This window comes from Sinohyriopsis cumingii, chromosome 11 (assembly GCF_028554795.1).
Source record: "Sinohyriopsis cumingii isolate HCF-2022 chromosome 11, ASM2855479v2, whole genome shotgun sequence".
Classification (NCBI taxonomy): domain Eukaryota; kingdom Metazoa; phylum Mollusca; class Bivalvia; order Unionida; family Unionidae; genus Sinohyriopsis; species Sinohyriopsis cumingii.
In genome coordinates this window covers 17,477,711-17,504,554 of record NC_142971.1, presented here as the reverse complement: position 1 = coordinate 17,504,554, position 26,844 = coordinate 17,477,711, and the positions used below count along the sequence as shown (strand labels likewise).

The window sequence follows — 26,844 nt, the reverse complement described above, 5'->3', positions numbered from 1 at the left end:
AGGAATTAGCACTTGTGTATACATAAAACAGTATAATGGTAGGAATTAGCACTTGTGTATACATAAAACAGTTTAATTGTAGGAATTAGATGGCACTTGTGTATACATAAAACAGTATAATGGTATGAATTAGATGACACCTCATGTATATACATAAAACAATATAATGGTAGGAATTAGCACTTGTGTATACATAAAACAATATAATGGTAGGAATTAGCACTTGTGTATACATAAAACAATATAATGGTAGGAATTAGCACTTGTGTATACATAAAACAGTTTAATGGTAGGAATTAGATGGCACTTGTGTATACATAAAACAATATAATGGTAGGAATTAGCACTTGTGTATACATAAAACAGTTTAATGGTAGGAATTAGATGGCACTTGTGTATACATAAAACAATATAATGGTAAGAATTAGCACTTGTGTATACATAAAACAGTATAATGATGGGAATTATCACTTGTGTGTACATAAAACAGTGTAATGGTAGGAATTGGATGGCACTTGTATATACATAAAACAGTATAATGATGGGAATTAGCACTTGTGTATACATAAAACAGTGTAATGATGGGAATTAGATGGCACTTGTGTATACATAAAACAGTGTAATGGTAGGAATTAGATGGCACTTGTGTATACATAAAACAGTATAATGATGGGAATTAGTACTTGTGTATACATAAAACAGTGTAATGGTATAAAACAGTAAAATGGTATTCATATAATATTGTAATGTTATGTATAAAACAGCATAATGTAATGAATAAAACAGTATAATGGTATTCATACATCATTATAATGGTATGCATTAAACAGTATAGTGGTATAAAACAGTATAATGGTATTCAGCTACAAACAGGACATACCCTGATCTGTCATTTGCATAATATACCAACAGATCAGGGTCTTTTCGCCTAACAAACTGCATAAACTCAGATCTACTGGCACATCATGCAACAGCCAATTAGGTATATGCAGTTTGCAGTTGGATCGAACTTGTAAGCGAATTTATACTGTACACGTATCTTGAGCTATAGGAAAAATTGTTCTGTAGTATATGCACAGTATTGTGTATTATGTTCCATTAAGGAGATAAATATGTTGTTATGGGTTTAATGGCATTTTTCAGCACATGATAGGCTATACATGGTGGCCACAGGAATAAGCCCATTAAGAAGCACCAACCCACAGGAGCCAACTCTTTCTAAATTAAACTAAAAGCAAAATATTTGCACTATTATTACTGGGAGATGCAAATTTCTGTGTGTGTTGAATATAGTTTTAGATGTTTGTAAAATGAGTTGTGCTATGCAAGCCACATAACTTAGAATACCTTTTTAAATCTAGAATATAGGAATATTTTGGATCAAAATGAAGCATATATTTATGATAAGTAATTCTGCTGAATGTCTAATTCCATGTTTTGACATTTTCTGTTAAATCTAACTCTGTATGATATTTGTCTCTAAGAACTGACATAAAAATTCAACATTCAGAAATTATATTAAATAGTCACAACTTCTTTATTACAAAATGTACTAGTGATTTTTCAGAGATTTTCTTTTTAAGCAATCTACTGTTAGCATGAGAATTCTGTGGAGAACTCACTGTTGAAAACTGAAGTGCTGTATCTTCAGTGGTACAGAAGGGAAGAAAAAAAATATTGATGGCCAATTTTATATGAATAATTATGATTAAAAAACCAAGTTCCATTTAGTTTCCAATTGAAGTGGAAATCTTTTTATTTTTTTCTCATATATAACATGATTGTGCAGTTGTATCCTGCTTCATGAGAAAAATATTTATTTTCTTGTAGTGGAGATTCTATTTTCCTAGTATTTCTAAGAGCATTTTTCTGCATTCCTGGTATAGTCAAGAATTCTGTAGACTTGTACAAGAGTAATCTTATGTAAGAATATCAAGGACAAAAAAAATACGAGGGCAGTGGGAAATTATTAAAGCATGTATGTGATAGTATCTTTGCATTTGTGCAGAATAGGTTTGTTGCTTTTATCTGTCATCTGGGTCGAGGCTAGGATTAAATGATTTTGGTCCAGATGCAGAGATTCTTTCGTTTGATGCAGAATTCTAAGATACACTTATATTTTCTTCCTTTGCAACATGCCATGCAATCTAAATTTATGCATTCTCAGAATGTTTTGTTTGATTTTCATTGTTTTATTTCTGTAGAATAAATAAATCTCCCAAAATCTTTACTTTAGCAAGGATTTTTAAAAAATATTTTAACCCACTAAATATTCTGGTTTTTAAAGATTTTAGATGCAGATCACTTTTAAATGTTGAATTATAATTTAATAAAATGTAATAATTAAAATAAAAGAAGATATTTTCATGTCTTTGTAAGGAACCCACAGTGTAAAGTCTCAGATGTAATACATATCTTTGTATGGAACCCACAGTGTAAAGTCTCAGATGTGATACATATCTTTGTATGGAACCCACAATGTAAAGTCTCAGATGTGATACATATCTTTGTATGGAACCCACAGTGTAAAGTCTCAGATGTGATACATATCTTTATATGGAACCCACAGTGTAAAGTCTCAGATGTGATACATATCTTTGTATGGAACCCACAGTGTAAAGTCTCAGATGTGATACATATCTTTGTATGGAACCCACAGTGTAAAGTCTCAGATGTTGTCTTGTATTTGTATGTAACCCACAGTGTATAGTCTCAGATGGCATGTCGTTTTATGGAACCACATTGTAAAGTCTCAGATGTGATACATGTCTTTGTACAGAACCTACAGTGTTCGATATAAAAAATATTCTTGAGGTTCTAGAGACATCCTTACCTACAGATACTCTTACCAGACACCCTTACCGCCAGATACTCTTACTAAACACCCTTACTACAGACACCCCTATCTATAGATCTTACCTAGACACCCCTACCTACAGACACCCATACCTTGAGTTACTCTTACTTCATTTGATGGGGCCCCACATGGCCGAGTGGTCTAAAGCGCTCACCATTACGGATCACTGCCATCTCACCTCTGTCTGCGTGAGTTCAAGTCTCGGGCTCGGCCAATGTGGATATGTGAGAAAGCTTGCTGGTAGCTTCTTGTGGGTCGGTGTTTCTTTCTGGGGTTTTCCCAGGTTCTTCCTCCACCATTTATACTGGCCACTATGTATAGCCTATCTTGTTATCTTGTGCTGAAAAATGACGTTAAACCCTATAACAACAACAACAACTTCATTTGATAATTGCAATCAATTTGAAGGATTGGAATATTTCCAGGACAAATTCTGAATGACAGAATTATGATAATAATGTAAAACAGTAGCTCAGAAACTAGTTTAGTCAGAAATGGTTGTTAATAAATAAATTCTTTTTCTCTCTCAAGGTTTACCCTGGCTCTGGGCAAGATTTGATCGTAAACCCAATAAGAATGCTGAAAAGAGATTTAGAAAATTCCAAACTCAGCAATCCAAGGGAGACAATTCAGATCAGCATGCAAAATTTAACTGGAATCCAGTAAAGGATTTCAAGGTTTGTTTATAAAATACATACCAAAAGAAAAAGTGCATTGAAAATGTTCCTGATCTTCATCCAAAAGTGACTTTGTGTTGTCCCATATTCTCTAAGACCTTCTAACTTCATGCAATGGCTTTTTTTGGGGCAACAGTGATCAGTGCATTCAGATGAATTTTAGGATCTTACTGTGGGTTGAAAGTTCTTAAACAGAAAGTTTGGTTTATCATGGTGAAGAATATTAAAGTTGTGTGTTCCAGATTTTGAAAGTCTGATCGTTTGAACATTTTGGTGTAAGATTATAATAGGTCTGAAGCTCATATGCTGATAGGCTAGACACTCCTGTCCTGCCACCTTAAGTAAAAAGCATGTATTGTCATTGTAAACAATATTTAAAGTTGTGTTAAATTCTTGTCAAAGTCACGTGGTTGCCACTAGAAACATAATTTTTCTTTCCCTAATTCTTTCTATACAAAGACAAAGGTAGACTCAATAGATTGGTAACTATAATTAACCCATATAATTTTTATTAAGCTGAATATTGAAGTAGTCATCAGTGAGTGATAAAGATAGACTAGATAGATGATTACAGTGTGACCAATATAATTTTTATTAAGCTGAATATTGAAGTAGTCATCAGTGAGTGATAAAGATAGACTAGATAGATGACTACAGTGTGACCAATATAATTTTTATTAAACTGAATATTGAGGGTGTCAGCATACTAGTGATAAAGATAGACTTGGTCACTAATTACAATGTGACCAACATTAATTTTATTACACTGAATATTGAAGTAGTCATCAAGGAGTGATAAAGATAGACTAGATAGATGATTACAGTGTGACCAATATAATTTTTATTAAACTGAATATTGAGGGTGTCAGCATACTAGTGATAAAGATAGACTTGGTCACTAATTACAATGTGACCAACATTAATTTTATTACACTGAATATTGAAGTAGTCATCAAGGAGTGATAAAGATAGACTAGATAGATGATTACAGTGTGACCAATATAATTTTTATTAAACTGAATATTGAGGGTGTCAGCATACTAGTGATAAAGATAGACTTGGTCACTAATTACAGTGTGACCAACATTATTTTTATTAAGCTGGATATTGAAGTAGTCATCAAGGAGTGATAAAGATAGACTAGATAGATGACTACAGTGTGACCAATATAATTTTATTAAGCTGAATATTGAAGTAGTCATCAAGGAGTGATAAAGATAGACTAGATTATAAGATAACTACAATGTGACCAATATAATTTTTATGATATTGAGGGTATCAGCATACTAGTGATAAAGATAGACTAGATAATTACAATGTGACAAATATGATTTTAATTGCTGGATATTAAGGGTGTCAGCATACTAGCGATAAAGATAGACTAAATAATTAGCATACTAGCGATAAAGATAGACTAAATAATTACAATGTGACAAATATGATTTTAATTGCTGGATATTAAGGGTGTCAGCATACTAGCGATAAAGATAGACTAGATAGATGACTACAATGTGACCAATATAATTTTAGTTGCTGGATATTAAGGGTGTCAGCATACTAGTGATAAAGATAGACTAAATAATTACAATGTGACAAATATGATTTTAATTGCTGGATATTAAGGGTGTCAGCATACTAGTGATAAAGATAGACTAAATAATTACAATGTGACAAATATGATTTTAATTGCTGGATATTAAGGGTGTCAGCATACTAGTGATAAAGATAGACTAGATAGATGACTACAGTGTGACCAATATGATTTTTAATTGCTGGATATTGAGTTAGTCAGCTTGATAATGACATCAACAGTACATACTACAATATTGATGATCATGATTGAATTCATTAATGTTAATTTTGCTTTATTTCTCATACAGCAGGTTCCAGATGACTGGATCCCAGCAGATGGGATTGAAATAGTAGATGGGTTCCCTCGGCCAGATGACATAGGCCATACACCTGGTCCGTTTATATACTGGTCTTACTGATGATTACCTTGTTAGCTTGCCTATGTGAAAATTAGCCCGCACTCAGAATTGGCAGTGGAAATTGGAAAGATCTTGAGCAACTACTCTGTACAAAACACACATAGGATCATAACATTTTGTCCTTTATGTATCCTCTCTATTGAAGTTGAATTGGAAATAGTAAATAAGAATGTAACATTGTAACAGTACACACAGCTTAAAGCAGCAGTTCATAACATTTTTGGACGGCAACCCATATTAGGTTTGTGGTATTAGCCTCACCACCCATCAAATGCTTAACAACCACTGAGTGGTAGATTTCAAATTATTATGGTTTATCTTGGTGACCCACTCAAAGCAGCATGGTGACCCAGTTTTGGGTAACAACCCATGGGTTTAGAACCACTGGCTTAAAGGGTGCTACAAGTCATGGAACAGGAATAATCTGTTAGTCATTGTGTTGACACTTTATACATTGGACCTAAGTCTGTAACTTCAGCAGAATATACTCCATCTGCAATATATAAGCAGTGCTAGAGCTAGTATATTAAAGCACAACATAGTAGATGACAAATTGAAGGTCAGATTTTGTTTTGCTGACTGGTTTATTCATTGAATGGTCTCAAATATTTGTATTCATTGATTGTTTTGACTCGCATATAAGGGTTGATCAAAAAGATTTATGATAAATGCTGTAAAGAATAATATACTTTTCGGTTTACGGTAATTTTAGTATACCTTCTCAGAGTAACTTTCTTTCAGTGCGCTCCTGCCATCTTGTAGCCCATGTCCTAATCGCATGGAGCAGCCCATCACATGACAGCTTTCCTAGTGATCCAGGATTGCATCCCTTAGCTCTTCTTTGCTCCATAATGGTTTTCTCATTATGAATCTTTCGATTTTGGAAAAGGTCACAAGGACCTAAATCTAAGCTGTAGAGTAGGTGATTTAGGGTTTCAAGGCCAAGTTTTTTTTAAAGGTCTGCATTAGAAACTTGCATGCTTATGCAGAGATATTATCCTGATGCAAAATGAAGCTGACCCTCAGAATGTATGATACTTTTTGTAAAAAGCCTCACATAAATTACCTAATTGCTATGGTACAATATTGTCTATTTACTGTGATGTTCTCTGGTACAGTGTGGTTCATAATTATTCCAGGTGTGTTGAAAATGCACATAACCTTTCCAGCAGATTTGAAAAGACATGCTTTATAGGTGATGACAAACGTGTGCTTCAGCCTACTGGGTTTATCTCTTACTTTTGGGTTTCGTCACATGTAATGTTCTTATTTAAGAAATTATAGCCTAGTACTTTATACTTGTACAATAATTCCCTGCAGATCTTTACCTTTAAACCCATTTGTTCTTATTCAATATGGACAAACAGCTGGCTCAAACCCTGTGCATTTCCAATTCCTTCTTCAGAATGTCCTCTGCACTACCATATGAAATATGAATCAAATAAGAAAATTGTTTGCTACTTCTCAGACAGTAACATACCTCCTTCACTTACACTTATTTAGAATAAACAGTTAGTTTTGAAAAAGATGTCCTTGGCCTACCTTTTTCTTGTATCATCTTTAACAGTCTCCCTACCATCAATGCAATGATTCATTCAGATTCAGTTTTCAGATTTAGCAAGTGCTTCAAGTTCATAGAAGTCAGCTTTTATCTATATCTCCTTCAAATACATTCCCCAATCTCATTAACGTTAGCAATATAAGCCCCACTACTTCCCAAATCCAGCCCGTCCAAAAGACAAAATTTTGTCTTTTCTACCAATATTATATAGACAAAAAGAACACTTGTCCATTATCTCCACTTGCAGTGACAGTTGACACTAGTATTAAGCTGTTGCTGTAAACTGACATATTCGCAATGCCTCCCTAATCAGTTGTAAATTTTTGCTAAATTTCATTCCATTCATTGAGAATTATGTTATTATCAGATGTATTAAACATTATTCTGAAGGTGGATATACATTATTTTTAAGTTTGGCTATAAATTATGTGAATTTTCTCGTCTACATATACTTAGTTACTCTGACTCCATTCTCTGTCCATGTGGTTCTAAATGGTTACATTCTTATAGGATGTGTTCCAGTTCACGTTCATGCACACTGTTTGTGTATCACCCCTGGTATAGTGCATTCTCTGGCTTTGTTAGTGCCTCATAAAAATGTGAATTCTCAGTATCTGGTGATTCAGTAAAAAGTTGAAATTATTTGATTCAGATATTTGTTATTCAAGAAATTCCAACAAAATCAGTATTTACCTACTGAATGGAAGTGGAGAAGTCAGCAACACACGCACATTTTTTTTTGTGAATTATATCTGATGTTTCTAGAACAGAATAAATATATTAAACTAAAAGAGTCACAGTTGTAAACTTATATATTTTCATTCCATAGGAACTCAAGAACTGCACTGTATAGATTTGTTATGAAGCAAATAATGTATGAAATGTACCTAAGCACTCTTCATGGAAGCATGTTTTAATTAAATATGCAAGTGAACTTAAATTATGACCAATAGTGGTATTAACAACATGTCCACTTTTTTCAGGCTGGGTTCCTGTAGACCCAAAATGTAGACAACATTGTTGGCACCTATCTGCAGTGAATTTAAACAAGGGTGTAGGGCTGTTTCTTCGGTAACTATAACCTAAGTACATTACTGCACATTAGAATGTTAACATCGTTACAATATGCATGGAAAGGTCAGTATTTGTGTGCTAAAAATCAGATCACGATCTTGTACTGTATGATAAAACTTTAAAAAATGTATCTTTGTGAATTTGGATGCACCCTTTGCTTGTGGTGGGGGTATCTTTGATTTGATGTCCATTAATGTCAGTCTGTATTCTCAGCTTGTCAGCAAAATTGTCCAGATACCAATCATCAGAGACAAATTAAACTTTTCAAATATATCAGTGTGCATATGTTGATTAGATTAGATTTAAAATTTTAGGCCACTGCAACAGTTTTTCTTTTCCTCTTTTTTTATACATATTTTTGAACTTCTTTGATATATTTATGATAGGAATGTTTTTAGCATGAATAAAAAATAAACACAATGTTGATAAATGAAATGTTTTATACTCCTCCTGCATATGTCAATTACTAGGACAGATTTTCCTTCATTCATACCGATATTTCACATTTGTCTGAACTTGTCAATTTGTGGGACTTAAACTCTTGGATATGCAGTTGGGGTATATGTGTTTTACAGACACAGATCTTCTATTTCAGGTAGGTTTACTGGATAGTTTTTCAGTTTTCAAAATGAATCAATTTCTTTCTCACCTGCTTTAGTATAAGTTAGATATATCGGTCACTCATTCTGATGGCATTACCAGTGTCAGTGATAGCATCAACACTGGTTAAAGTTTTGCTTAGGTTTGCTGTATGATGTTCCTAACAGTTTCAGAGAATGCTTTCATTCTTAGACTTTCTAATCATTCAGCATTGGTCTTTCATCTCACACACACCCATACTCCCAGTACCCCTCAGTTAACAGTAATTGTCATCTGAAAATCTTGCTTTCGATTTTATACATCTGCCTTGAGGCAGAGTGTATTATGTATATTATGTTATAATGTTGCCCATACATTTGTATGTCTGTTTCCAGTTTTGTTTCTGTATGCAATATACACTTTGCATACTTTGTTTATTGATTACACTTGGAATAAGGAAGAACCATTTTAATTGGGGTCAAGGTCATTGTGACTGAAAGGAGAAAAATTATTTCCACACAGTACTGTTGTCCAGAAGCTCCAGATATCAAACATTGTTGATGGGTTGTACTTGGGGTAAGAAGGAGCCATTGCAGCTCAGTTAATAGAGTGTCAAACTTATAATCAATACCCTCCCGGCCCAGGCCAGGTCAGCTTCCCCTATGCAGGCTTGGGAAATGCACTTACCTTCTATTTCCTCAGCATGATTTAGCCAGTAATGCATTAAGAATGCCTTTAAAATTAGGGGTGAAACCATTCGTTGATATATCGATGCATTGATACTTTTGCCATACCAGTACATATCAATGCAGAAGGTCAATACAAAATGATACTTACCCTATACGGGTTACTTTAATTTTCAGCGGTTGTGAATTATTAGTTGTTTACCTTTTTATTTTTAAACCTGAGAATTCGTCTGAGACAGATATCACATGTACAGGTTCTTTTTTTTTGTTAGTGTAAAGGAAGAACCTATTGAGAACACCAAGTCGCCTTCAACAAATCAACACAAAGTGGTGTTTGTAATGCCTCCCCCCCCAACAGCATGTTCAGCATAAAGGAGACATTCCAGATTTGTTCCCAATGTGTAATGAAGTACTTGACTCATAATTTAATAACCACTTTTACACGAAGTCACTCTGTTGATTCGTATCTTGCCTACTTGGGTCTAATTTGATGGTCACACTTCTGGTATGTCATGCAGTGAAATATGTTACATTTAATTGTGTTTGGTGTTTATTGTTGGTTCCAGTCCAGCGTAAACAATAACCACCAATCAGAACTCAATGTAGCTCATTCCTTAAGTGACACACAGGATGTATTGGCAAAGCAACGGAGAAAAATAGTGCAAATGTGGTTATTAAATGACCTGATAAGTACTCTAAATTGTACATTGGGAAAGAATTAGAATGTCTCTTTCTATTGTTAAATATTTCACAACTGACTGAACATGCTGATGGGGTGACTAAAATTAGCCCTGAATCAGTGAGGGGGCAGATATGAAACTGCAAGAGTTTGTCATCTTGCATAAATTATAATATATTTTACAGAATGGAGTGGGGTTTGTCGGTAATTTGCCTTTCAGTATTAGACAACTGACGCTGATCTGCCATCAGATGTTGATGAAAAACAAAGCTGGAGAAACCTTAAGCAGTTTTTCCTTTTTCTTAACCAATCAATTGATCTTTAAGAAAGAAAAAAAATCATAATGCATTCTGTTTGCTCAGATCTCTTGGCCAATTGCTTAACCAGTCTTATGCCCACTTGATCTTCATGACACATTTTGACCATTCTCTTGATCAGTTCTGCCCAGAAGTGTTTGTGAAGTATAGTTGAAAAAGAAACAGGTGTCTACTTGCATTTACCCATTCCATTGAATTTACTTGGATTCTTGCACATACATAGAGCTGCATTTACTACTCTATTCCATTTAATAAGGTCTTTGTCATTATAACATATTTCTACCCCAACATGATGCTCCAGTTGTTTGAGGAAGCAGTGGGAAAAGATTTTCACAGTTGTACAATAGTGAATTTTCTTGATTGTATTGAAATGGTTTGCAACTTCTAACAAAATATTGATATCATGAGCACTGGAGTTCATCATACTGCATCTTGTATTTGAATTATTGATGTCCTTCAGGCAAGAAGAAGAAATGTCTGGAAGACTGTTGATAGAAGCTATGCCTCTGTCTGAGATGGAGGGATGCACAGCTGAGCTAATAGGAACCAACATCAATGCTAATCCTTATGGTAAGGCTACCAAATGTCTCCCATCTTTTTAATTTTTTTTCATTCCAGCTCCTTCATGTTTTTGATAAAACCCAGTAGTCCCATCAAAATATAAAGATTGCAGTTATCTGCTTGCTTTTTGGAACTCAAATCTTGAGCTGTTTACCATATTTTTTCTACTTTGTTATAATTCTACCATATTTTTTCTACATTGTAATAATTTTTCCATATTTTATTCTACTTTGTTATAATTCTACCATATTTTTTCTACATTGTAATAATTTTTCCATATTTTATTCTACTTTGTTATAATTCTGCCATAATTTATTCTACTTTGTTATAATTCTATCATATTTTATTCTACTTTGTTATAATTCTACCATATTTTATTCTACTTTGTTATAATTCTACCATATTTTATTCTACTTTGTTATAATTCTACCATATTTTATTCTACTTTATTATAATTTTACCATATTTTATTCTACTTTTTTATAATTGTACCATATTTTATTATACTCTGTTTCTTGCACAATCACACTGAATTTTCTTTATGTGATTGGTATTTTAAAATGTAATTTTTGTCAGTTTGGTCAAGAATAAAAAGTTTGAAAAGAAGTTATAACTGTTTATGTGTATAATTATGGAATTATCACATGCTTATTTGATATATGAAGGTCACAAAGGAGAGTGGCATGCACAAATTAAGTTACTGTTACAACAACAACAATAATAATAATAATAATAAAAATGCACATGTCCCTTGATACCTAGCACACAGCAGGGTCCAAAAACATAGACCACAGAATAACAAGGGTGCAGTTAACCAGATTTACCAAAGGACATCTGAAAAATTAAGAAATAGATGACCATTGACAGACAGGTGGTGGAATGCTCATTTTATAAGTGCATTGGCAATAATTGTCCATAAACAGATTTGTATGATGAAGTTGTTGCTTTTCTGTATAAATTATAATTACCCAGTCTCTGAAAGATCATTAAAACTTCAGTCCAAAAGGATTCAGCATGCATCATGTGCACCAGCAGAAAAACATTGTATTGCACCTTCTTTTAGCCTATTTATGTGTATACATTTTAGTATTATTGTTAATTAAGAACAGAACAATATTCCTTCCTTAAAAAAGCATGGACAATTATTTCAAGAAACATAAATGTCAAAATTCAATATGTTATTGTTCTGCTAGTAACCAACTGATGCTGTGATTTTGTTGCAAGTAATAGCAGGAGTTTTGCCCATCCATGAGCAAATCTGTGAGTGCCAGTTTGGACTGTGACTGCCATTTTGGACATTTTAAGTTCACTAAAAACTTTAGAACTCAATTTTCCATAATGTACTCAAATGAGCAGGCCCGGCACTTGGGTCCCTTGCAATCCTTGATCTCATATGTAACTGATTAGGATAAACCACTTATTAATGTAATATACTTTAATGATTGTTACTTGCATATTAATATTCAAAACAATGTTTGATTGGTCATTAATTTGATTGACTTGACACACAGCTATGACTGCTAGCTCTTACATAGGTAGGATTTGCATGCCACTTAACTTTTATTTTACTTTCTCTACTTCATTTGATACAAAAGACAAAATTAAGGTGATAATACAAACCAGGTCAACTTTTAATTGACTGTAACATTGCAACAAGCACTTCTTTAACTGGGAGATCAAAACACATTTGGGTCTTTATTAGGTTCTCACAAAAATGCTAATAGGCATCACTGTGACAGTCGGTTGACACTTCTCATGTTGGAACACAATGAGGCATATTGCATTCTGAATGATTACACCAGAGCCAAATTAAAAAATAAAACTGACACCTGCTTATGCATTATAAGCAGATTTACAAATAATCCAGGTGCTAAAAATAAGGTGTAATTACATTTCCCTGACAGGAGTACTGAAAAAGCATAATGCAAGGTACCAGACTAGGAAGAATTCAGCAAAGATCAGCCACTTACTGTGCATGGTTGATCTGAATCTCAGCCTGGTCCAGACAGTAAGGATTGTCACCACTGAATTAAATTTTATTTAAAAAATGTGTGTGACTTGAAGCATCTAGCTAGGTAAACTAGTAAAGAGAGAGAGCATTAAATTCCAAGATACTAACCAGATATAAAAACAACTAAGGCAGGATGAAAAGCATGTAATTGCAGGCAAATCAGTTGATAAATGTGGGGAAGATTTCCATTGATCAGAACATAAAAATGTAATCATACCCAGTTGTGTTTATTTCTGTATAAACTGTATTGAGAACTACTTTATACTTCTATAAATAGAGTAACATGCAAAGGAACCAATGTAAACAGTAATTGGAAGGCATACACACTGTATGCCTTTAAAACTAAATAAAAATGGTGGATTTTATATTTTATTTAGAAAATTTAATAAATTGATTTGACAAACTCAAATAACAAATCTGTATAATTTTTTCTGAAGATAATTCATTCTTTGATCAGATTTGAAAAAAATGCTGGGAAACACAAAATCTGCCAAGAAGAACATTGGGGCTGTGTTGTACAGCACTTTCACTGCAGCTTGTTACAAATTAATTTAAAACTATAGGCAAATGGATGTAGGGATTGGGAGGAGGGAGGTTCAAAGACAAACATAAAAATTGGATTCTCAGTCCTACATTGTAAGATGCAGACTTTGATAGTTATGATATGGCAGTGGGTGGGTTAAAAAAAAAATCCTGCTACTCCCCCATCCTAACTTTTAGGGTCAATGTCTTGCACTGCTTGACTATTGGATCCCCATCACTATAACCATTAACTGATATCCTTAATTTCATTTGTAAGTAGCCCCTGCAAGTAATCTCAACTGTTAATGAACAGGGGTTAAAATTCTGTGGGATTTCAACATCCAGACCAATTAAAGGATACAGTAAGGAGGTGAGACATAGTCCTGTTTGACAAGTGTTGGAACCTGCCATCATTATAAACTTTGCAGTACCATACAAGGACTCCCATGTCATACACAAAGGAACAAGAAGAGTTGCGAAGTAAAGCGACATTGCCTGAAAGCTTAGAAGTTGTGTTTGGAGCCCTAGACATATTACCCCCCAAAACACTTGGAATATCACTAAATCCAGACCAATTTTAAATAGCGGCACTCCTCAGAACATCAAGATTACTAGGAAGGGCAATTAGATTTAAGACCACAGAAAGTGGTTTGATCATAAAAGACCAGAATAAAATCAAAAAGTCTTTGGAAGCGAAGAATAATAAAAATAACAACTATAATAATAATATCATTATTAATATCAATACAGTCATACCAGTCATCATCCTTATCTACTTTTTCAGAGTTTTAGGGACCACTCCTATGGCCTAGTGGTTAGAGCATCCACCTCAGATGGGGGATGTTGCGAGTTTGAACCACGGCCAAGTCATACCAAAGACTTCTGCAAATGGTACTAACAGCTTCCTCGCTAGGCGCTCAGTATTAAAAGATTACACCGTTAGGACTGGTCAGCCTGGTGTCAGGATAATGTGACTGGATTAAAGATGATGATACATGCCTGTAGCATGATGCCTCAGTGCTAGACATCACTATAAACAACCGCATTGCAGACATCATAGCGACATGTTAAATCTACATTAAAATCCAACTCACACATACACATTCAGAGTTTTAATACTGTGTTGAAAAAGAGAAAACCAGTTTCGGCTGTATGTTTAAAGGTTGTTTCTAGATTTCCATGTGATCCTGTCAGATTCTTTTACATTATGGAAACTTGTCAGAACCTTGGCTGTCTTTCTCTGCAAGCCATCTGGTTGGGAAAGACTTTAAATTCATGCATTCAATGAGACATTTAATTTTCCATTCAGGTATTGGAAGCAAAAAATGTCCTATCCACCTTTTGGTTGTTCATGGTGCCATCATGGTCAGTGAACCCCCAGCTGTTGATGAGCAAGTCATCAGGGAGTGGTTCAAGACATCAAAAGCTGCAGCTATTGAGGGCATTGTATGGCACTGTAGAAATAAGAAACTCTTTAAGGTAAAGCTCTGGTTCAGAACAGTTTTTCTATGCATCATGAATCATTACTTTTGTTAGCAGTCAAAACTGATGAGCTATAATAGTACTGTAGCATCATTTTATGGACATGCAATGGGTGCCATTATGCACATACCCCCGTTCAAATCTCCACTGAATATGAATTATAATTCTCTTACCTGTTTCATAATAATATTTATTCATATATAAAAATTCCTTTAATGTTATCAAGCATTTGCCTGTAGGATCCATGGATAGCACTCTCCCTTGGTTTGGTGTATATTTGTTATTTCTATTTATATGTAAACACACACACACACACACTAAAAATAACATGGTTTTTAAAATGTTGGTATAAAGATATTTGACAAACCAGTACTGTTTGTATATTAATGAGAATTTAAAATGTGCATATAATCATGGTTTCAGCAGTAGACTATTGCTTCTACACTCTCTAGATCAGTGATGAATTTTCATGCTTTAATCAATATATCAAAAGAGAAAATAATGAGGAGAAAAATATCCCCCATTTTGCAATGAATGAAATACATTGCACAATTTCATTGAAATCCCCACTGCTTTCCCTTTTCTCTGTCTTTCTCATGCTGTGTGGGACAAATATTGTTAGAAATCTGTGGAGTTGGAAAGAAAAAAGAATTTGAGCTGGATGAAGTTATTGAAGTTAAGCCAAGCAACCTAGAGGAACTAGACTCCGCATAATTGATTTTTCTACAGTGTTACATGATACCAATTATACAGAGTTGCAATAGCCTGTGGAAACTAGTTGGCCAAATGGTAAATTCCTTGACATACACATACTGCAGTCTCTTTGATGCTTTATTTCATTCTGTTTTAATATGGTTCTAAAACAGATTAGTTTTAAATATTAAAATGTATTAAAGGTTTTTTTCCTGTCTTTCTCTCTCAATCTTTGTTTTTGTTGGTTGCTGAGTCAGTTTGCTAGTTTTACCTTGATTCATCGCTCACTCTCAGTAGCTCGATCGATCAATAACCTCTGGACCATCATCACAAGCCATGGGTGAAAATCCTTCAAAAAGGAACACATCATGTCTCTGGAAATTTGTTGGTAAAAATGAACGACAAACTGACCAACAACAGAGAGAATATTAAAACTATTTTATGGTCAGTGGCAATGGCAAGTAAAGCATAATAATAACTTAGATCAACTGTAATTAACTTTAAATGTTTCAATCACCTCTTTGCAAAGAAAAATATAAATTTATGACTTGTTTGGGTAGAAGTTTGTAACAAATGGAGATAATTTGGAACCATTGGAGATAATTGTCCCGTGTCTTTTTGTATAAAAGCAGGAAAGTTACATCAGGCCTGTCCATCCAGCCTTCTGTCTTTCAGTCCACCAGTCCTTCCTTTTGTCTTTCCTGCTTTCATTTTTGCACAATAGTCTGTTACTTATTGTTGAATTAGAAACAACTTTTTGAGGTAACTAGATATTGATGACACAGATTTGATTTGTCAGCATTCTGTGTGCTCATTTAGCAGAGTATATAGACCTGATTATCAAACCCATCCACTTTCATAGCAGCTTAAGAAGTCCCATGAATAGTATTAGATTTTAACCAAGTTTGAAATGCAGTTTGATATTGCTGAGTCGCTGCCTGAGTTCAGATGTCAGCCTTCTGCATCATTAGTGGTTATGTAGCCCCAGATTGTCAGATTCACCCACTTTTATTTCCACACAATACCGGTAAGTCCCTTACCCTATGTACATCCTTATAAGTTGAGTCCAACTGCAGACTGCATAGATTTGGATCTGCCATTGCATAAGGCACCAGCAGACTTAGGTCTTTGCAGTTTGTTAGGAGTAATCAGTAGAATAGACAACATAGACCCTGATTTGTGGATGCGTTATGGCTGATGGCGATCTTCATTGATTGCATTTTCAGTCAACTTATATGCAAGTAGCTATGGTAATTGTTATAGGATTTCAACCAAATTTGGCATGCAGCTTGATACAGAAGAGTCATTACTGGCTTTGATTTCCATCCTTTAGCAGAGTTATAGCCTCTGATTTTCAGACCCACCCATCTTCTTTTCTGCAACAGCAGTTATTAATTATTATCAAATTACAACCAAATATGCTGTGCAGCTTAATTTGAATGAAACTTGTCATTCTTTTACATAATTTAATTGAGTTGTAGCCCTGACGTCAGACAGTGCTGTGAGAACCTTCAAGCTGTTGTTGCCACAGAGTGACTTAATTTAATAGTTCTAGTGCCATTACAAATTTTAGGTTGCCAAACTCAAATAATTTTGGTCACCTTTGACATTGAGAACAGAAATTGAGTATGGAATTATTGTTAGAAAATGCCATAAACAGAAGGTTTTAGTTACTGCAAAATAAAAGTAACAGTTCTTTTTAAATTTTATACCTAGCTTTGCCTAACACAACTATCAGGCGTCAATTTAATTTCAGGCCAGCCATTAAAATTCACTATTTGGAATTCTCAAAACTTTTCTGTAAGTTGTCTGGTCTCATTCACTGTTAAAGACCTGAGCATTGATTTTCATCTTCTGATTGTTTCCATTAATAAAGCCTTTTGCCTAACGTCTGTATCAGACCAGATGTGTACCTTTAACTGAGGTTAATTGCACAGGTGATATATTAAACCAGTCACTTATATATTGTATACAAGACTGTAGAAATGGTTAAATGATTAACTGAAGACAACTAGTCTGAAATAATTGACAACTTACATTTGTGTAGTATATGAAAAATCCATGAATTTGAGTATTAGATCATATGTTATAAAATTCATGTATCAGTCAAATCCCATTAGAAAACAACAAACACATGCATATATATATATATATAATAATAATAATAGTCCTTGTTCGATTTATATCCCATTGTCAAAATGAACATGTTTTACAAAACATTGATATTCATTATCCTAGTAGCATGTGGTTGTATAGTTGTTTATATGATACATGTACTTGTTTCAAAATATTGGAAATTTAATGTGGGTTTTATGCCGACATTGATAGTGATCGTTAGCCTGAACTGTTTTGTTGCAAGCATGAAACTTTCATGGCACAAGAAATATGTTCTAATCACTGTGAAAAATTAAACAGTGCTTTTGTTTAAGTTTGTCGCAGACTTCCTTTGATCAATTGTAGTCAGCTTGCTTTGATGAAGGCGCATGTATTATTGGAGGCGCCACTAAATGCTCTCTTTGAAGGACCAAACAAATACCCATTTTGTTATTGCTGCAGCAGCATCAAATAATTGTAGAACATTGAGACAGAATTATTTTTCATTTGCTTAGTATATATACAGAACTATTGTTGCTTCAGATGTAATCACTTTTCTTTGAAGCTGCAGCAAAACTATTTTTTCTGGTACATTTATCAAAACCAATATTGCCATTGTCTGGTTGATTGTATTCATTCCTGTTCCTGCTTTCAGAGGTGGTTGATTGTAGTCAGTCAGGTAACATGGATATTATGGTTATATTACAGCATACAGTACCAAGCCCAGACACCAGCATATGACGATTAAAATATAACAATGCACGGTTAGGGTGATTTTTCAATATGTACGAAGAATTTGTTTATGTAACAATAGATTCCAGTGCATTTTTATATCCCAGTTTGCAATTTTCTGTCATGGGGCCATTGAATTTCTCCACTCTTAATCCAAGACTATTACTATACAGTTTTTATCAGCCAAAATTGTTGTCACCAAAATTATCACCAGATAGTATATTTTGTCGCCAATAAAGAAAAAAATCATAATTTGAAACTTTGTTGAAGCATAGTGCAATTTCTGCTTTGGTGGCCAAATGGTCTAAGGGCATTGACTCTTGGTTAAACCAACTTCGGTATGTGTGAAAGGTTACCAATAGCCTCCTGTTTGCAAATGGATCATCCTGGACTTTGTGTCCACCAAATATACTGGCCACTATATATAAGCCTATCATGTGCTGAAAAATAATGCTAAGCCCAACATATTGAGAACCAAACCGTGTGTAAATACTATTCAGAATTTAGAGTAGATAGCTGGCAATAATGATAGATAGAATAAAACTTAAGAAGACCAGCCATCATAATGGACCACACTTTTAAATTCTTTGAGACAGAACACTTTATATGGTACAAAAGAAAAATATGGTATAGACAAAACTCACTTTATGATGATGAGTTTTTCAAGTTCCATTGTAAGTAGGTCATTTTGGTCAGTCTTTCTTTGTTAACATTGATAGGTATAATTCAATAAACAAAGCTGCTTTAAATTGCTTTCAGATATGTTATATTATCTTCATTTTCATGAAGAAATCTTGGAAATAGCACAAAATGCATATGCCATGCAAACACATTATAATGAATGGTTGAATGTCTATATTGTTTTCATTGTTTAGTGAAAAATATGTGTACCAAGCAGTGACAAAGTTACCTCCCTTTTTAAAGTAAAACTTTATATAATTGACTTGCAGCTTCCTCTGTTGTAAAGTCCCAGGTGCAGGTTCATGGGGCTTGTAAAGTCCCAGGTGCAGGTTCATGGGGCTTGTGCTGTCATGTTAGAAACTGTATTCAGAATTATTATTTCTTGCTGTCATATATAAAGCATAGCATTAGACCCTCTGTATGCCACAGTCCCTATTAGAATGAAACACACATGTATTCACTCTTGTTTATACAGTGAATTGGCTCTGACATGAATTTTAAGTGTGCAGATGTTTTAATTTTGCAAATTGTATCTGTATTTACTGAAACAGGTGGAATAATTTTGATGTTTGAAAGTGTTGACAGACAAAACACTAAATTCTTGTGGTGAGTTTTTTTATATAAAGTCCCACTATAGTGCAGATTTTGTTTCTGATTTGATGAAATATGTTGAAAGATGTAGTGGTATCATTGGAATTTCATCCACATCTATATCTTATGCGATACAATTGTAATTCATTTATTTATGCACTCTTGAAAATAAAAAATAAATTTATAACATGTTTTTTGTCATAAGTTAAATTATGCTTTTTTTGTTTCTGCTTCTCCAGCTACACCGTCATCATATCAATCAACCATGGCCTGTAAAGATGCCAGCACTGACTTCGAGGAAAGTTTGTATTAATGTGGATGCTTCAAAGTTTCAGCTGAATGATACAAAATCACTTCTGTGCATATTCGGGGAACACAAAGGTGAAGTTTGTGACTCACTTCAGAATTTACAGGACATTATATTACCAGAAGATAATGGGAGCAAAGAAAATGATGAAAATTACAAAACTACATGATGTACATTCGGGATATTATCTCATGGATATGTAAAGGTACAGAAAGGAAAGGAAACAATGTAATTTATGGAGAAATCTTCAAGCTGGTGTAATTGCAATGCTTAAAGATAAAAAATTGTATAATATATTGTACTGTCCTATCCCATCCCATTACATCTATACATTTTTTTCTAGATTTCATCTACATTTTCTCAAAGTATATATCCAGCATGAATAAATACAAGAAAACATAAGATGCTCTTTTTAGCTTCAAACTATTTCTTATAATACTCTTAGTTATGTCTTGATTGACCCGTCTGTTCCATTTGTTTGTGATGGGGAAAACTGTATTATGGCTTTAAACTGAATTTCACAATAGCAAACAAAATTTGGGTATAAACTTCATTCATGTGAGACCAGCTGTAAAAAAATTTACAACTACAGATTCATAATGGCTCAGACATTATGGTTGTGTCTGGAGGAGAAGGTGCAACCAGAGAGCTAAGAGGAAAAAACTTGATTTAGATAGGCTGCCACTTAGAAACTGGAGTTTTATATATATATATATATATATATATATATATATATATATATATATGTCTTTCCAAGAACACTGGATCAAATAAAATCATATTGGTCAGGGTGATAATAGATATGCAGGAGGAAAAACTGACAAACAACAGTTCAAAACTGGTCTGAAACCAGCCCAGTTCCGATCTCGCACACTTAAAGCCACAAAAGACATGTTCACAAATGAAACAAGAACAAAACACAAAGACATAATTACTATAAAGGGTCTACATGATGTTTGTTGGAGACATTTATAGAGATGATACAATGAAATAATAAAACAAATAAGGCTAGACAAGGTTTAACATTGCTAATTTTAAAGCTGCATCCTGATACAGTGCTCTTAAGTTGGAAATGGCTAGATCCTATGACTGCAATCGATGATGTAAGTAGGTCAGGTGACCTGCTTACTTACATCATCAGTTGGAGTCCCTTTTTCAGGTCAGATGCATGGCTCTATTACTCAGTTCTCAGCGTCTTCTTGGCCACATAATGCTTTGTACAGCAAGTCAAAAAAATTAAAAATAAATCTTATCACAGATTATCCGGTCTATTGCTTAACAGCTACTTATATGAGAATATTTTAAGCAAGGTGAGCTATCATAGATTCGTTTGTAATGGCAGATCGAGGAATTTTTCCTAAAAGATTTCAATTTTGACTCTGGGATGGTAAGGCTGGTTTGTTTTGCTAAACGTAATGTTTGGTATTCACTGATTATTGTACTGTTTTTTAACTGGGGAAAGGAGGTGGTGCAGTATTGAACTGTCTCTTTTTCCACCACTGTTCAGGTCCTTAATGTATGTCATACAGCCACTGTCGTAGCCCTCCTGTCATGTATGTCATGCCAGCCACTGTTCTGGCAGTCCTGTCATGTATGTCATACAGCCACTGTTCTGGCCCTCCTGTCATGCATGTCATGCCAGCCACTGTACTGGATCTCTTGTCATGTATGTTAACCAGCCAATGATACTGGCCCTCCTGTCATGTATGTCATGCCAGCCACTGTAATGGTCCCCTTGTCATGTCATATCAGTTACTGCACAAGCCCACCTGACACTGTATGTTATGTATGTTATACCAGCCACTGTGCCTAGCCTCTTGTCATGTATGCCATACCATATTACTGAAACACCAGTACCAGGCTTTTTCTTATGTATGTCATACTTTTGTCATGCACAATCTATTTATTGGTATCTTGTAGACATTATTCAGTTTACAGTGGACAAAAAGTGCACTAGTTTGGAAGCTATTTGATTTATATGGATGTAAATGGCCAAGAATCAAACATATTACAGGTCACAAATATGATGGGTCTAAGTAGTGAAAAGTATTTCAAGACTGCACATCTTGTTTTTTCATACATTTGAAAACAGTTAAGAAATACAAAAATTTAAAACCTGGCTTAGTCATAGTTGAGTGAGACAGATATAAGCAAACATGTTCAACAACTTTGACCATTCCATATCTCTGTTAACTTAGTCATAGGATCATGTAAGACTATGGGATGACCCTACTTCTGCCTCATGTAATGCTTCTCTCCTTCAAATACATTACCCAGTCATAATACCTTAGGATAACTACTACTACTTCGCAAATCCAGCCTTTTGCAGGTCATCTGCTACATGCCTCATAGTCCAAGTAAACATTATAAGCCACCAGAATGTGTTGTTCAGTATGTTGAACGCACTCAAATGGATCAGCCTAACCCACACAGTGCCTCTCAACACTCACTACGTACAATACCCAGCTTAGTTCCTCACTATTCAACAGGCATTACTTCTCATACCTTTGCCACTCAAAAGGAACCTATAATCAGTGACCTCTTGGAAGTCACAGGATTGAATTCAGGGTGCCCCACGAGCCTTGACACTCTTCTCCAGCTAATTCACAGGTAGGACAAGAGACTTCAGACTTGCTGATTACAATCAAAGATGATGATGTCTGGTCTCAGGCAAAAATGGTGATGGTTAGACACCCCAGCAGTCAACCAAAATGTTGCAGCCTTCAGGATGACAAAACTGTACTCTTTATGGATTGGTTGTCTTTCAATAACACCCAACAGTTGGTATGCAATATTATGTCTGTGGGTTCTATTTTGGACTATGGCAATCTTCAAACAAGCAGAACACAGCTTATCTTCTCACTCTTAATCCTACAGGACATGCATGGGAGTCTGTCTCTGTTAAAAAGAGTTGCTCAACACACCCTAGCCAATGCCATTACTTCACCTACAAATTTACAGCTGGTAGAACAAGATGCAGTGATCTCAACCTCTGTCTTCTTTTAGGATCACCATAAAGCCAAGGTTTGCTCTCAATTTTTATCTTCCAATCTCCTATTTAATGGCCAGGTTAGTGAAATCTGCAAACAGACCATTAAGGAGACCAATCTCCCTCCCGAACAACCTTGGCATTAGTGCAGGGAAACAATCAAAAGAGTACCCCTTGGACACATACTTCAAGGAAGCAGTCCTACTGAAGTTAGCACCCACTGAAAACCACAGTTCTCACAAACTAAAGTGGATAAGAGACTGGAGAGAGTGATCACTTTCACCAACATTTCTCTCCACGATAGCCTCCATGTCTCAAAAAACGAGATCATCTTAACACTGCTATTACCACAGATCCTAGGGGAAGGCTTCAATTCTTTGCTACCGATTTGGACAAGATTTGCCACTTTGATCAGTGGATCCAAGAAGTGGTTGCTAAGGGACTCTGCATCACTTTCTACACACCACCTTCACTGTCCAGGGTCTCTTCAGCTACAGACATCGATATTGACCCTTTCAAAGCCACCACCTTGAAACAAGAAATTAATGGCCTCTTTCAAAAAAGATAGACATAGAAATTGTTCAAAATATAAATTCTCTGGGTTTTTGTTCAAGACTATTTTTGGTCCTAAAGGCAAATGGCACTCTGCGCCCTGTCATCAGCCTGAGTGTCTTCAGTCAGTTCATTGGCTCCCCTTGGTTCACGATGGAAACACCATGATGAGTTTTAAATGCCATCCAGGAGGGAGACTTCACAGTCATTGTTGACGTTATAGATGTATATCTTCATGTCCCTATTCATATGGCTTCTAGGTAGTTCTGCAATTCACATACAACAATGTAGTGTACCAGCTCATGGCGCTTCCATTTGGACTCAGTTCCTGGGTCTTCACATTTCGGATAAACTGAGTAGCTTTTCATGTCCGGACCATCTATATTTTGGCAACATCAAACTACATGGACAACATTCAACAAAAACATCAGGTGAGTTATATATTATAGCATGACATGAAAACCCTTGTTACACTGCTCCTCAATTTGGGCTTTCTTGTCAAAAAATACTGATCAGACCCAGTACTATCTCTGCAATTTGTTCATCTAGGTAATGAGTTCAACACTCAGATAAATAAAGTACATCTCCCTTGGGAATGGGCATTGAAAATCAGAACCATGCTAGATTCTTTACTTATAAGAAACACTCTCTCTGCTCAAGAATTCCTTCACCTAGTAGGCCTGCTCAATGCGACAGCAAATGTCATCATCCTGGGTCACCTTTTTATGTGCCAGTTACAAATGTTTCTTTTATGGAGGCCAAAAGTTTGCCACTGGACCAGTCTCTTGTTATTTATCTGCACAAATATAAGTTACCTATTCCTCTGCAAGTGCAACCATCAGAAATCAGTCCGTGTGGATGAATGTACATTGTGGTAGGGAGAACACTTAATACCATTTTTCCGGGAAGCCAGTGGACTGTGGTCTCACCATGATCAGCATCTACATATCAATATTCTGAAGATGAAAGAAATTTTGAAAGCCTTTCATTATACTCAAATGGAATATGAGTTCTTATGTTAAGAATTCCACCATGGTGACTTATCTCAAACTGCAAGTTGGAATCAAGTCCCCAGACCTTTGCATCCTGGTATGGGAGTTTCTAAAGTTGTGTCTTCAATGACAAATCCATATCCAAGTTCGTCAGATTCTGGGGTGACTAAACATACTAGCAGATTCTTTGTCCCAGAATAATTAACAAATACAGATGGAATGGTGTCTTTGTCCCTCGGTAATCACTCAGATATGTACCCGATGTGACAAGGTGGAATACCAAACTCCCAGCTTATGTCTCTCAAGTATTATGTGCAAAAGCCTGGGCAGTTGATGCTCTATCAGTAAATTATAATGGCATGGACACATATGCCTACCCTCCAAGGCATCTGATTCCAAAGATCATACAGAAATCCAGAGAATCAGAGTGTCGCCTCATCCTGATTGCACCACTCAGATAAAAGAAGTCATGGATCAATGATCTCATCAATCTTGCAACGGAAATTCCCAGTAGAATTGAGATATTCGCTCATCTGCTTAAACAGCCTTGATAGCAGTTGTTTCAACCCAATCCAGAGCTGTTGAATCTGCATGACAAAATCATTTTAAACAAGCCCTGAAAAATAAAGTTCTTGCAACCAGTCATGGAGAGAATTACTCGAGCAATACTGATCTCATCTCTGAAAGCTTATGAAGGAAACTGACAAATTTTCACATTGGTATATACAGGAACACTTTACCTCTCTGCAGGCATCAATACCTTAACTAGGTAACTTCATCCTCGTGCTCTACGAAATTAGCACCAAGCACAATCAAAGGTTACTGCTCCATGATCATTGACACATTGATTATACACATCCAAAAACATTGGCTCTGTGACCAAAGTGGAACCAATGATAGGCACTAACCAGGCACAACAAGACACTATTTGAACCACTTCAAGAGCATCATTGGTTCACCTTTCATAGAAGACCTGCTTCCTTACTGCATTAGCGACAACATGCAGAATCTTCAAGATACATGCCCAATCAGTTTTCCTGAACCACAAGCAGTTCTGACAAGATGGGTCTGTTTCACTCACGACAGTACCAGCTTTTATTGCCAAGAACAGGCTCCTATCCATGGGTAACCAGACATTTGTAATGAAATCACTGTGTACTCTAGACACTTCAGCTCAAGGCTGCCTATAGGACCTAGTACAAGCTCTAAAGTGGTATCTAAAAATGGAAAGACCCACTGCATCAAGGGAGACCATGTCTCTTCTCATCTTTCAGAAAAGAACATGATGATATATCATCAAACACTTTCTGGCCTGGATAAAGTTATTCACATAGAGAAATAAAGAGAAATATAGAGAAATAACTCATATCAAATGAATTTGTTACGCATTTCAGCACAGGAGGTTAGAGTAGTTGCCATGAGCATAGAATTTGAATGAAACTGTTTCCTAACTGACATTATCCATCCCTTGGGAAGGGGGATAGAATCCACATTATCCATCTTTTATCTAACATCTTTCATCCCAAAGGGCTCAACTCAGTTTGGTGGGACCTATAGCTTAGGCACAACAGGTCACCATACCACATCATTCTACATCTTGATAAAGATGCAGCTTCATGACTTCATTGGATTTGTGGGAGGGAAAAAGGTTTCCCTTTTTCTAAGCCACTCATCAACATATGGTGCCTACTTTACAGTTGGATTGTCTCACATACCTTAGGGGACCAGAGACGGTCTCTCTCCGGGGTGACCTTCCTTCACCTCTTACCTATTCTCCTAAGGTGTGCTTGTGTAATGTCTTTGGGGAAGAAACCAATTTTTCTAGTCAAATATGTTTCTTTGATAATACTTACCCAATTCATAATACACATTCACCCTCCCAGTGTATGCCTTTTACTCCCAGCCTCCCTGCAGTTACTTTCATGCTGCCTTCTGCTCCAGTAGTAACTGAGATATTCATAGGATTTGCCACCAATCCCTGTGCCAAGATGAGATCACTCATACTGACTACCACCTAGGTAGGCAGATAACATTGCTTTCTAGTTTAAGGTTTTTATCTGGGAGTGCTGGATTTGAGAGGTAGTAATAGTAGTAGTTCTCCTAAGGTAATATGATTTGGTAATTATTATCAAAGAAATATATTTTAATACAAAAATTATTGGTTTCCTTTTCCATTACCCATGCTAATCAGTTTTTGCTATGAGTAACTTTGGAGA

The 26,844-nt window shown here is 35.2% G+C and overlaps 1 protein-coding gene across 1 annotated transcript in view; it reads left to right on the top strand.

The window, feature by feature from the left end:
* LOC149787678 (RNA ligase 1-like) overlaps positions 1–20,497 on the top strand; it is a 43,298-nt gene extending 22,801 nt beyond the window's left edge. Inside the window, exons 4-9 of the mRNA XM_089973875.1 lie at positions 3,389–3,534; positions 5,415–5,499; positions 8,070–8,157; positions 10,882–10,991; positions 14,825–14,994; positions 20,028–20,497. Of these exons, the coding sequence (XP_089830001.1) occupies positions 3,389–3,534; positions 5,415–5,499; positions 8,070–8,157; positions 10,882–10,991; positions 14,825–14,994; positions 20,028–20,264 (836 nt within the window). The 3' untranslated portion in view covers positions 20,265–20,497. The remainder of the gene's footprint in view (positions 1–3,388; positions 3,535–5,414; positions 5,500–8,069; positions 8,158–10,881; positions 10,992–14,824; positions 14,995–20,027) is intronic.
* Positions 20,498–26,844: the final 6,347 nt, after the last annotated feature.